Source organism: Aethalodelphis obliquidens, unplaced genomic scaffold (genome assembly GCF_003676395.1).
Source record: "Aethalodelphis obliquidens isolate GAN/ISIS:26980383/991018 unplaced genomic scaffold, ASM367639v1 scaffold3, whole genome shotgun sequence".
In the NCBI taxonomy this organism is placed as follows: domain Eukaryota; kingdom Metazoa; phylum Chordata; class Mammalia; order Artiodactyla; family Delphinidae; genus Aethalodelphis; species Aethalodelphis obliquidens.
Genome location: NW_020837947.1, coordinates 47,837,168 through 47,850,451, shown reverse-complemented (window position 1 = coordinate 47,850,451; position 13,284 = coordinate 47,837,168). Strand labels below are relative to the sequence as shown.

Genomic DNA, 13,284 nt, shown 5'->3' with positions numbered 1-13,284 from the left:
ATGGGGCTCATTTTAGGCATTGTGAAAATGTAATTTCAAGCATAGTATGTGTAACCCATACTTGCATAAAATGTGTTTTGACTTTTGAATGGTTTTAAAAAGCAAGTAGACATGGCATCTCTGGAATGCCAATAAAGATTGAAATGATAGTTATAATCCTTAAGCTAAACACAGGAAATTCTCTCAGTGCATGACAGTGATTAGTCTGTTGTGTTGCTTCTCAAAGTATGGTCTGACAGTTTACCTGAGAATTGTTAGAAATGCTGAATTTGCAGATCCCACCGGAGTCCTACTGAATTAGAATTGGCATTTTAACAAGCTCTGAGTGATCTGTTTATACCTAAGTTGGAGGAGAAAGGGCTGTAGGGCTATAGACTCTATATCATTAAAGGTGTGCTCACTAATGGAGATTGTTGATACGATAGTTGTTGTACACTAGATTTTTACCAGTTCATGGTAGTAGACCCAACTAAATATAATATATTCTTGTTTCATAGCCAAAGAAGAAGAAAAATGTCTCTCATGATACTTTTGGTACAACTTATGGAAGAATTCATATGCAGAAGCAAGACCTAAGCAAACTACAAACCAGGAAAATGAAGGGGTTGAAGAAGCGACCTGCAGAAAGGAAAGCAGAAGACCAGGAGAAAAAATCAAAGAGAATTAAAAAGGATTGATGGAATATAGCCAGTAACTGCATTTTTATTGTAGTCTTTACTTAGACTTATCAAGCATCAGTTATTTCAGAGTTTCTTGTAAGGTTTTATTGTATATTTTTATAACTTGATAATTTACCTAAATTATATATTATATACATTGTGAACAGTAACATACTAGTATTAGGTTGAAAGTTAGGCTCTTACTGGAGACATTACACCCTGGTATGCCGTTTTCTCTCTGTGATGTGACATTTCCCTCTGCCTACCCCATACAAAGTCTCCTATCTCGTTGGGTGGGTGAGTGAGGAGGGATCTCCAGAACAATCATTGGTATTTTAGAGAATTTTGGGTTAAGCTTTAGATAAAGGGAGGAAGTTATGGAAAGTAGCAATGCTCCAAAGTAACTGTATACATGCTCAGTATGAGCTACCTGGAAAGTTGACCCCATCTCCCAGCATATACATATAACCTGACTTTTATTTTTTTACTTTCCTGTTGTTTTACCTGAAATTCTACCAGTTAGAGATTAATTTTGAGATTTTAAGCTCTGTGTCTTAAAACAGATCTCTGAGATGTCCACTACCTGATCATTGACATGCTACCTTACTATTGATTAGTTTAAGAGATTCTGCTAATAAAGGAGCCCTATTCCTCTTCTTTGGGAGAAAGAAAGTTTTGATAAGGGTTGAAGTGAGAAAGGAGAGATTAGATAAGTTAAGACACACGACATTTTAGGGTACTGGGTAGCCGTAGGTAGCTAAAGGTCACATGAAGGCCCTGGGTGTTTGCATACAGAGTAGGAGTAAGCCAAAGCCAAACAGCTTATTTTGAAATTTCTTGAAGACTGGCCCTGTGCCTAGGAAAGTGGGGGAAAGCTTTCTGCTTCCTGCTTCTCGTACTGCAAACTTGCGTTCCCTAAATGTACAATTTAGTTTCCTTGACTGAGTCCCTGGCAAAGAGGCTCCTTTATACAAGCACAAGCCGATTATGCTGTAAAAGTACAAACATACATAAACCATGATGTGTTATGTAAAGTAGAAATGCTATTGTTTTCATTTCCATGTCAAGGAGCTCCTCCATGTCTATGTGTGCATGCATTTATGTGAGTTTGCTAAAAGCTAGAACCTCAATTTTAGTTTTTTTATCCTTTCCCTTCTCTTTTAAACCCATTCCTTAGCCTTCCTTCTCCCCAGCCCTTTCCTGGCTAATAGTCTCTTAAAAAAGAGGGAGCTGGTATCACTCATTTACACTTGTTACTTGATTATACATTTAACCAAAGACTACACGGTTTTAGATCGGAAGTAGGCATTTGCATTATATGTCTAAATGGGGAGAGAGGGCGAAATTAAAATGATTCATATCCTGCCATCTGCAAGTAGATGGACAATGGACAATAGTTGGGGAGAAGGGGCGTCATGAAAGGGGCATCAGAAATGATGGATGCAGGACTTCTCTGGTGGCGCAATTGTTAAGAACCTGTCTGCCAATGCAGGGGACACGGGTTCGAGCCCTGGTCCAGGAAGATCCCACATGCCGCGGAGAAATTAAGCCCATGCGCCACAACTACTGAGCCTGCTCTCTACAGCGTGTGAGCCACAAGTACTGAAGCCCACGCACCTTGAGCCCGTGCTTCGCAACAAGAGAAGCCACTGTAACGAGAAGCCCACACAGTGCAACGAAGAGTAGCCCCCACTGACCACAGCTAGAGAAAGCCGTGCACAGCAACAAAGATCCAACGCAGACCAAAAAAAAAAAAAAAAAAAGGAAATGATGGATGCATAGCCCTTACCCAATGTGTGACCCCTGGCTGGTCCAGCTAACAATAATGAAGGTAGGCAGATTCAGGAGGCAGAGCCATGGGTCCTTTCACCAGCCACTTACAGGAAGGACCCTGCCACGCTGTATGGCTGTTAGCATAACTGATGCCATCTTGGGCCTGTCCAGTTCCTCCCGTCCTTCAGCTGACCCTACCTAGGGCTGTACTGTGTAGTAAATCTCTGTTGTCAGGGGCTTTGTAGTTAATAGATGTTGTTTAATGACCATTAGGTCCAGGTGGCCCCTGTGCTGTTAGTCTCCAAACAATAATGAAGAGCTTCGCTGACGTATTCCTGGTGCCCATGAGACTAGTTACCCGTTCATAAATCTGGACTTTGGAATTCACTTCCTGTTTCCAAGCACGTACCCCCATACCCTGGGTTAACTATAAAATTCTCCCAGTGGCAGTTATGGATGCTTCTGGATGTCATCCACCCTATCCCACCCTGTGAGCAAACTGCATTATAATAAGCTGATCCACTGATTATATGGAGTGGCCTGCCTCATTTTTCGGTTTCAAGATCCTGTCTCAGTTTGGTGGGCCTCTTTCGTTCCCTTTGTATTTTTCCTATTTTTCAGGATGCTAATACTAATACCAAGCTATATATGATTTCATGAAATCTGATTCCTTTTAATAACTTAAATGCTGCTATTTGTTTTCTTGGTATTGAACATAATCCAAAGTAGAGATGTTATTATCCAAATCAATAAAGAAAGAGGGCAAAAAAGAACTTACCCCAAGTTAGTTTTCAATTATCTGATTATCTAGCTGCTTCTGATCTCTCCTTCCTTTCATTTATATTTTTAGCCACTTCTCCTCCCCCCTACCCAAGGGTGAGGCCAGGAAAGGATTCACAGAAGCTTTAAAATGGAAGAAGTTAAAATCACTAAAACCACTGCTAAATTTGACCAAGAAGAGAAGGTTTGTTTTTTAATGGAATTTCAGGTATCGGTACTTTGTCCATTATAAAATTAAGAGCCTGCAAAAATACAGGGTCTTCATCATGTCCTTAATGCACTTTTAATCATAGAAATGGTCAAAACATCCCATAATTGCATGAAAGGCACATATATCCTAGTATATATATACATTATGAAATTATATAGACTATTATTCACATCCCTTTAAATAAACTACTGTAAACAAGAAGATAAATTAGGCTTGCTGGCGTGAGGTTTATGCCAGCTGTGAGAAGAAAGTTAATTTGCTTTTAAATGTATGTTGTTTTCCTCTCATACCAACAACGCGAGTGGTTGAAGTTTAAAATCAGAGAAAATGACACTGAGTTTCCTGTAAGTGGACCATGTTAGGCCATGTTAGAAAGTTTGACTGCCTTGCTTGAACTGGAGCCATTTTGCAATTTTTCCAATTCAAAACCCTTAGGGAAAAAGTTTTAGAACATGGCCAACCATGTTCTAGATAACCAACATGCATTTTAATTTTGTTCTTGTTCTGCTGCGTCCTTTAAACAACTTCCCTCCTCCTTTCCCCAACGCATTCTCACCCCCCACCCCGACCCTTCACATTCTGAGCATCTGAAAATAGGTTCTAAACACAGGGAGAAAGGTCTGGCGCTGGGCAGGCACCTGCTACTTAGTGGGCTTGAGGCCTATATGAAAGAAGGTTAAAAAAAGGGAAATGGCAAAGCCTTTAGAACTCAGCAGTTAAGGCTTTTGCGAAGCAAAGATCAAAGCCCTTGAGCTTTTAAGTCTTTTACTGGATTGGGATTGATTCCTCAAGCTCAAAACAGGCTCAGCTAGAAGCAGAGTAGCAGGTGTTGGATCTGTGAGGCATGCCCTCTGGCTAAGCTGGAACCCAGAGCTGCAGAGGTGCTGGTTCTGGATGCCAGATCTGGGGAAAGGACCTGTAACCAGAGTCAGAGTTGAGCTTAAGCAGAGACTGTGTTCAGGGATCTCCTCTGTCCTTCTCAAACACTGCAAGTTAGCTCAGAAAGAGGTTCCTGGAGGGCAGAGCACAACCTGTTTAACGGGTGCATCTGGAATGGACTTGGAAGATTCACACCCATCAACTTGAGAAGTTTATTTTCTCAATCCCTTAGCTAGTTCCCCAGAGTCAGCTGACAAAGCAGATGGCAAGGTGACCTGAGTAGAGATATCACTTTAGATGACAACCTGCAACAGGGCCTCTGGCTTGGCACTCAGAGGCAGCCCTAGGGTTTATGGCACTGTGGGAAAGAGCAGGAGAATTCATTGCTGTCCCCTTAAGCCCCATTTCCATCCATTTGACTCACCACTTAAAGCTAGTCTGTGTCACAAATGTGTCTGAGTTTTATGCCCAGCACCTTCCTTTGCATAGGGAGACCTTGGGGAAGGATTAAACTGAATCTTGAAAAATCAATAAACAATGCTCAAGTGGCTAGGAGCTCCTCAAAAGTGGAATATGTGGGAGAGAGGGACAGCAGGTAGTGCAGTGTTGGGGCCGAAAGTTGTGGCCTTAAAAGAAACTGACAGGGCTTCCCTGGTGGCGCAGTGGTTAAAAGAATCTGCCAATGTAGGGAACACAGGTTCGAGCCCTGGTCCAGGAAGATCCCACATGCTGCGGAGCAACTAAGCCCGTGAACCACAACTACTGAACTTGTGCTCTAGAGGCCGTGAGCCAGAACTACTGAGCCCATGTGCCACAACTACTGAAGCCCGTGCACCTAGAGCCCATGCTCTGCAACAAGAGAAACCACTGCAATGGGAAGCCCGCACACTGCAATGAAGAATATCCCCCACTCGCCACAACAGAAAAAGCCCACGTGCAGCAACGAAGACCCAATGCTGCCAAAAATAAATAAATATTAAAAAAGAAAGAAAAAGAAACTGACATCCTCTCCTGATGCTCTCTGAGCCCTCAGCTAAGACTTAAAAGGACAAGGACCCAATTAAGACAGGCAAAACCATTGGCAATACCAATTAGTGGTATGGTTCTCTAAGTAATGTTAGAAGTGTTAGCTCCCAGCGTTTTTTGAGAAATGCAAAGAAAATAAATGAGGCTTTATTTTGTTTTGTGGTAGTAGTAGTAGTAGTATGACAAATAATTTTTTTAAAGGGGGCCTGATAAGGCAAATGGTACAATGCTAGCTGACAGAATTCTTATCTGATTTCCATGCTTAGAAACTGAGAAGAGCAGAGCCACCATGGTTGAGGAGTGGTGCTCCATAGTCCTATCCTAACCTCAAGGTGCGTGAGATGTGGTATGGAAAGCACCAGGCTGATTGAAATGACTTGGAGTCTTAATCCCAGGAAAGGACAATCAGCTAATCTTGAAGGAATTGTGAGGAAGCAGAGTGAGGTAGAGATTTGGTCCTGGCAACATTTTGGGAAAAATCATTACATAGGTGGCTTGTGAGCTCTTACTTAGACATGAACGTAGTCATTGCTAAGAGCCACCATGGGTTCCCTGGGAGCTAAGAGTGTCAACTGATCACATTCCTGTTTTGAAAGGAGTCCTTCCCTGATAGATAGGGGAGTAGTCATTCACTCCACATTTATCAAGCTTTCTGTTTCAGGCATTGTGTATATTTACAATTTAGAAAGCATTTTCTTTAAAATACAATTTTGGGAATTCCCTGGTGGTCCAGTGGTTAGGATGCTGTGCTTCCACAGCAGGGGGCCCGGGTCTGATCCCTGGTCAGGGAACTAGGCTCCCACAAGCTGGGCAGCCTGGCCATAAATGAATGAATGAATGAATAAATAAATACAATTTTGATTTTTTTCCTGATTATAAAAAACAAATCATTTTTCTGATTTTTTTTTGGGGGGGTTGCTGTGTGTCATGTGGGATCTTAGTTCCCTGACCAGGGATCGAACCCACACCCCCTGCATTGGAAGTGCAGAGTCTTAACCACTGGACCACCAGGGAAGTCCCTCATTTTTCTGATTATTGAAGAGAAACTTGCAGAGAAGAAATAAAATTATGTGTAATCTTACAAACCAGAATACCACTATTAACATTTTGCTGTATTTTTTACCACTTTAAAAATACAGGTTCTTAAAATAAGAACATGATCTTACTATATTATTTGGAGTTCTGCTTTAAAAAAAAAAAGTAAACTTTTTAAAGTTAAAAATTTTAAACTAATACCACAAATGGGGAAGTGTTCAGATGAGTAAATGCAATGCATTTTTACAAAGTGAATGTACTGTTATAACCATTATCCAGATAAAGAAATAGAAATATTGTCAAGACCTACAGAAACCCTTTGTACCGCCTTCAGTCATGAGCCAGTTAACTACTAGGTACCCTGCTCTTAAAATCAATATTAAATTGTAAGCATTTTCCTGTCATTAATTTTTTTTGAAAACACTATTTTTGATAGCTACACAATACTTGGTTATATGGATGTGTTAAAATTTTGTCATTCTACTATTGGGCATTAATGTCAATTCCTTTTGGCATTGTTACATGTAATGTGATGTATATCCTTTCAGAGAAATATTTTTAGAAAATATTTTCACATGTTGATTTTATTTGACATTTAAAATAACCTGTGAGATGTATAGTGCAGCTGGTATTATATATAATTAGGCTCAGAAAGATTAACTTGTCTGAAGTTACACAGCTAAAGAGCTAAAGCTGGACGTAGAACTTCTGTTTTCTAATTCCTAGTTGCGTAGATTCTCAACAGGACATCTAAGTCTCAAGGTATTCTTGTGACTCAAATGGGGAAAGGTGATATAACTAAAAAAGCAGTTAGGCTAATGCAAAACGATTGGAAGGACTAGTATACCCAAAGAGTGTTGATGAATGATGCATAAATCTGTGGTATCTACAAAGGAAATCTTTATTGGCAAGCCTCAGGGCTCTGTCCTTGACTTCCCACCAGGGAAGCCCTGTCCTTGACTTTTGTTCCTTAAATAAGTTTATCTTCCACTTGAATGAAGGCAGGACACATTTGTTAAATTTGTGGATGACAAAGCAGTGAGAATATTAGAGGACATAAATGTAAAATATCTTAACAGGCTTGAAAGGTGGACTGAAGCCAAAAGGAGAAATTTAGTAAGATAAATGAAAAGTTCAGTACTTAGAGGGGAAAATGTGAACATTTTTAGAATAAGGGAAGTGTAGATCTACAGTTGGGAAATGACCCAGGGGACAAACCCTATGTCAGTGATCAGTGTGAGCAGACTTCCAGAAAGGTCCACAGAAATTTAAGCTGCACTGACAGAAGTAGAACATTCAGGTTGACTGAAATAGAATACATGAGATAGACAAGAAAGTCTGAAAACAGCAAAGCCTGATATGAATATACAGTAATAAAAAAGTGGAGGAACAGAGGCCCATTGTACTCTAATCTGCTCAAACCACATCTGCAGTATTTGTCCCAGTTCTGGGCACACCCTTGGAGGAACTTGAGCTCCCTGGACTGTGTTCAGAAGATGGTGATGAAGGTAATGAAAAATCTCCAAACCTTGCCAGATCAGGCAGAAATGGTTTACCAGGGGGGAGAAAGGCAGTCATTGAACAAAATTTGTTTTTATCAGCTTAATTGGAATATAATTTATGTACACTAAAGTACATCCACTTAGAGTGTATGATTTGGTGAATTTTGACATTTGTATAAACCCATGAAAACACTAGCACGATAAAGATGGGAACATTTTCATTACTCTGAAAGGATTCCTTATGCCTCTTTGTAGTCCATTCTCCTTCTACCCCAAGGCTTAGGCAACCACTGATCTGCTTTCTGTCACTATAGATGAATTAATATTTTCTAGAATTGTATATACATGGAACAGAAGAGCAGAACTCTTGTGATTGGCCTCTTGCACTCGGTCTGAAGATTTTGAGGTTTGCACATCTTGCTTCATCTATCCGTAGTTCGTTACTGGATGGTATGTCATCATATGGATGTACCACATTTTGTTTATCTATTTATCTGATTTTGGACGTTTGAGTTGTTTCCAGTTTGGGGCCATTATGGAAAAAGCTGCTATGTACAGTCATGTTACAAGTTTTTGTGTGAACACATGTTTTCATTTCTTTTGGGTAGATGCCTAGGAATGGAATGGCTGGGTCCTGTTGAACACTCAGTTCCACTAGGAACTTTATGAACAAGAGGAACAGGTTCCTAGACTCACTTTCTAGGGGGGAAAGAGGCAGTAAAACATGTCAACAAATGGTAAGTTCAGAAAGTGATAAATGATATAAGGATAGTAAAAGAGTTGCTGAAAGTGACTAAGAAGGGTTTATCTTAACTAGAATGATGAAGGAAGATCTCTCTGTAGAGCTGACATTTAAGTTGAGCCGAGTCCCGAATGGGACTTGGGCTCCAGAGTGTGTGGGCTCAGTAGTTGTGGCATGTGGGATCTTAGTTCTCCAATGTATGAAGCAATGTATGAAGGTTTGAGGGAGCACATTCCAGGAACTGGGAACTTTAAGAGCAAAGTCCTTGAGAAAGGATGGAGTTTGACTTAAGAAGGATGTAATAGTTGTCTCCAGAGGTTCAAAAAACAACCAGAAGGAAAAGGGATTACATTTATTTTAGAGGCATAAATATGACCAGCGAGCAGACATTAGGTAGAGAAGAGCTTGGGTTCAGTTGAAACTTTTCATAGTGGGATGTTTGGGGGTAGGAAAAGGACCAAGTTTTAAGTCCTTTTCTGTTGTAGAGGTTTTCTTTTCGTTCTTTATTTCTTTTTGTTATTGTTCTTAAGACCTTTCCTACTAATATGAATAACAACTACAACTAGATGGACATGGAACTAACTAGGGACTTTGGTCTCTAGTTAGAGACCAAATAAGTGGTCTTACTTGACCACTTATAATAAGTGAATTATTGAGCAGATATAAATCCAGCTTAAAAACTAATTACACTGGCTTGTGGCAGCCAAGTGTTAAGGAAAAAAAGAAAAAAAAACTGCAGTAACTTGCGCTAATTTGTAAGGCAACTGATAGAAAAAAATTTCATTTTTCTACTAATTTTGGGCTTAACAATAGGCACTCAGAAAACATTCAAGTGTTCCTTGAGAGGCCAGAAAAAGAAGGATGCATTATCTTCTTTCAGTTAAGTGACACCTTCTATGGTTAGTGTACAAGGAAGTGTGAGGACATGTTAATAAAAATAGAGATAATCCTTCAGCGTTTACCTACATCTGTCCATTTAAAAATAATAATAGTGATTTGAAATTAAATGATGTCTACCAACATATTAATGCAGATAAAAGATGCAGTCTTTTTGAAAATGTATTAGAAGACTAAATTATATAATTATTTTTAATTATTGTGCAAACTTAAGAACAATAAAGGAACAGAAGAAGGAGGAGAAGGAAGGAAAGGAAGAGGAGGAAGGCAGAGAGGAGTAGAAAACCATCTATTTCACTGACTTAAGAAACTGCTGCTTTCATCCTTCCATGATATCCTCAGTCCTTGTCTAGATGCTTCTGTAATCATCAGGTAAGAGTGCAGGCATGTTTTTAGTACTATACGGCTTTGTGTCATATCAATTCAATAAAGCATATCATCAATTATTGATTCCTTACATGAATGAACAATATAGGGTCATCAGCAGGAGGATTTCTTGCCAGCTTCTTTGCTATGGGAAGGGTGCATAAAGGATAGGGGTAAGACAAAACTCTCTTAAGACAGGGCTCCTCAAGCTGTGGTCCCATCACCTCTAGGGGATGTGGTATGACCTACTTTTCCAGCCCTTGTCATTCTCAGGGTCCTCAATTTGTGCAAGAAGACAGTTCATTTACCAGTAGCAGAGGACAGCTGTTCTCCATGAACTTGTCAGAGAGTATAATCTTTATTGGGACATATTCATGTGTCATAAAATTCACCATTTTAAAGTGTATGTATCAGTGGTTTCAGTATATTCAGAGAGTTGTACAACCTTCAGAGCATTTTTATCACCTTGAGAAGAAGTACCATATCCATTAGCAGTCACTCCTCATTCTTCCCTCCTCTGACTAATCCACTTTCTATCTCCATGGATTTGCCTATCCTGGATATTTCATTTAAGTGGAGTGGTACAATGTGTGGTCTTTTGTGACTGGCTTTCATTTAGTGTAATATTTTCAAGGTTCATCCATGTTGCAGCATGTGTAAGTACTTTACTCCTTTTTATGGCTGAATAATATTCCTTTGTATGGATATACCAGGGTATAATCTTTTTTTTAAATATTTTTATTTATGTCTTTTTTCTTTCTTTTTTTTTTGTGGTACACAGACCTCTTACTGTTGTGGCCTCTCCCCTTGCGGAGCACAGGCTCCGGACGCGCAGGCTCAGTGGCCATGGCTCATGGGCCCAGCCGCTCCGCGGCATGTGGGATCTTCCCGGACCGGGGCATGAACCCACGTCTCCTGCATCTGCAGGCGGACTCTCAACCACTGCGCCACCAGGGAAGCCCTAATATTTATTTTTATTTTTAAATTTTTGGCTGCTTCACTTCTCCATTGCAGCACATGGGATCTTTCGTTTCTGCACGCAAGCTTCTCTCTAGTTGTGGCACTCAGGCTCCAGAGTGTGCGGGCTCAGTAGTTGTGGCATGTGGGATCTTAGTTCTCCAACCAGGGATTGAACCTGCGTCCCCAGCATTGGAAGGTGGATTCTTAACCACTGGACCACCAGGGGAGTCCCCAGAGAGTATAGTCTTGAACTCACTCTCACTCAGTATTCAACAGTTAGGCCCTTGGAAAAATGGGTGAAGTACTGAAATATATATGAAAAACAATGCTCTGTATGGAATTGTGCTGCAAAGGTCAAACAATGATATGAAAATTGTCTAATCAAGTTATCAAACAAATATGTTAATAAAGTTACACATCTCTAAAATGGAAGTTTGATTCACTCATATTTGTAAAAACAATATAAATTGCATAACTCTTCATAATTTTTTGTTTTATTTTTTAAGAGAATATCCGAATCAAATCTTTCCTTCCCCACCCCACATACTATTTACTATGAAATGTTGGCTCCTGTTTTAAATGGATTTCTTTTAAACAACTTTTTTCCAATACTGATTATCTCCAACTTCAAAAGCTAACAGTGATCATTTCTAGGTGGTAAAATTATGGGAGATTTTGATTTTCTCTTTTCATTTGTCTCTGGTTTTCTCAACAAACACGCATTATATTTTTAAATAAGAGGGGAACGAAAGAGAAAAACAGACAAAAAAACAGGCTGAAAGAAACAGTTATGGAAGTTCTCCTGAAAGATGTGTAGTCTGTCCATTTCTCCAGAGTACGTTCCTGGAGTAAGCCAGAGGGCACTGAATTGCATTTTCTTTAGTGCGCTACCCTGTGTTAAAGAGTATTCTAAAAACATCCTTAAGTTGTTGCATTTCTTGAAGGATATCACTGAGACTATCACTTACCACATCTTACAGGATATACTCTGAACATCTGTCTTAGTCTCTTCAGTCTTGGTACCAGAAATAGTAGTGCTTCTTCCAAGGAAGTAGCTTGCTTTTTTCTAAAAAGTACTTAGTGTTAATTTTTTAAACAGTTTTATTGAGCTATAACTCATATACCATACAATTCATCCATTTAAAATGTATGATTCAATGGCTTTAGAATATTCATAGAGTTGTGCAACTATCACTACATTCAATTTTATAACATTTTCATTATCCCAAAAGAAACCTTTCTCCTCTTAGCCATCATCCTCCAGTTCCCCTCTCCTTCCCTAGTCCTAGATGACTACTAACCTATTTGCTCTATGGATTGCCTAATCTGGACATTTCATATAAATGGAATAATATGAAATAGGATCCTTTTTCACTTAGCATAATGTTTTCAAGACTCATCCATTTTGTACAATGTATCAGTACTTCATTAATTTTTTGATTGTCAAGTAATATTCCACTGTATGGATATGCCACTTTTTATTTATCCATTCTTCTATTGATGGCCATTTGGATTATTTTCAGCATTTGGCTATTGTAAGCAACGCTGCTATGAATGTTTATGTACATGTTTTTGTTTGAATACCTGTTTTTAATTCTTTTGGGTGTATAACTAGGGGAAGAATAAATGAATTATGTGGTAATTCTATGTTCCAATTTCTCCACATTCTTACCAAAACTCGTTATTTTTCATTTTCCTAATGGATATTAAATGGTATCTCATTCTGTGTTTTTGTCTTTTATGTTATTTACTGGCAAAGAAAGATATTTCTTTGCCAGTAAATAACAGGTTGCGGGACTTCCCTGGTGGCACAGTGGTTGAGAATCCATCTGCCAATGCAGGGGACATGGGTTCGAGCCCTGGTCCGGGAAGATCGCACATGCCGCAGAGCAACTAAGCCTGTGAGCCACAACCCCTGAGCCTGCACTCTAGAGCCCATAAGCCACAACTACTGACCCTGCATGCTGCAACTACTGAAGCCTGCATGCCTAGAGCCTGTTATCCGCACAAAAGAAGCCACCGCAATGAGAAGCCCATGCACTGCAACAAGAGTAGCCCCTGTTCGCCACAACTAGAGAAAGCCCCCATGCAGCAAAGGAGACCCAATGCAGCCAAAAATTTAAAAAAATAATAATAATAATTTTTTATAAACAACAGGTTGCCATAAGCTGTTTTCAGACAGATTTGCTTTTCATTGTGGTTTTGATATGCATGATCAGTGATGTTAAACATCTTTTTATGTGCTTATTGGCTATTTGTAAATCTTCCTTGCAGAAATATCTATTCAGATCCTTTCCTCATATTACAATTGGGTTGTCTTTTTATTACTAAGTTGTATGGGTTCTTTAGATATTCTAGAAACAAGTCCCCTATTATATACATGACTTGTAAATATTTCCTCCTATCCTGTGAGTTGTCTTTTCATTTTCTTTTTTTTTTTTTTTTTTTTTTTTT

The 13,284-nt window shown here is 39.4% G+C and overlaps 1 protein-coding gene and 1 long non-coding RNA gene across 8 annotated transcripts in view; both read left to right on the top strand.

Annotated features, from left to right (window-relative positions):
* The window catches only part of RPF2 (ribosome production factor 2 homolog), a 35,551-nt gene extending 33,858 nt beyond the window's left edge, over positions 1 to 1,693 (top strand). For all 3 annotated transcript variants that reach the window (XM_027088605.1, XM_027088614.1, XM_027088623.1), the window contains exon 10: positions 498 to 1,693. In XM_027088605.1, the coding sequence (XP_026944406.1) occupies positions 498 to 677 (180 nt within the window). In that variant the 3' untranslated portion in view covers positions 678 to 1,693. The remainder of the gene's footprint in view (positions 1 to 497) is intronic.
* A 644-nt stretch (positions 1,694 to 2,337) lies between these two features.
* Positions 2,338 to 13,284, top strand: part of LOC113610439 (uncharacterized) — a 42,885-nt gene continuing 31,938 nt past the window's right edge. For 3 of the 5 annotated variants that reach the window (XR_003429089.1, XR_003429084.1, XR_003429088.1), the window contains exons 1-4: positions 2,338 to 2,490; positions 3,283 to 3,396; positions 8,474 to 8,602; positions 9,719 to 9,876. This is a non-coding gene — a long non-coding RNA (uncharacterized LOC113610439). Of the gene's footprint in view, positions 2,491 to 3,282; positions 3,397 to 5,594; positions 5,773 to 8,473; positions 8,603 to 9,718; positions 9,877 to 13,284 lie in introns of all 5 variants that reach the window. The other 2 variants (XR_003429087.1, XR_003429085.1) reach the window with 2 other exon arrangements.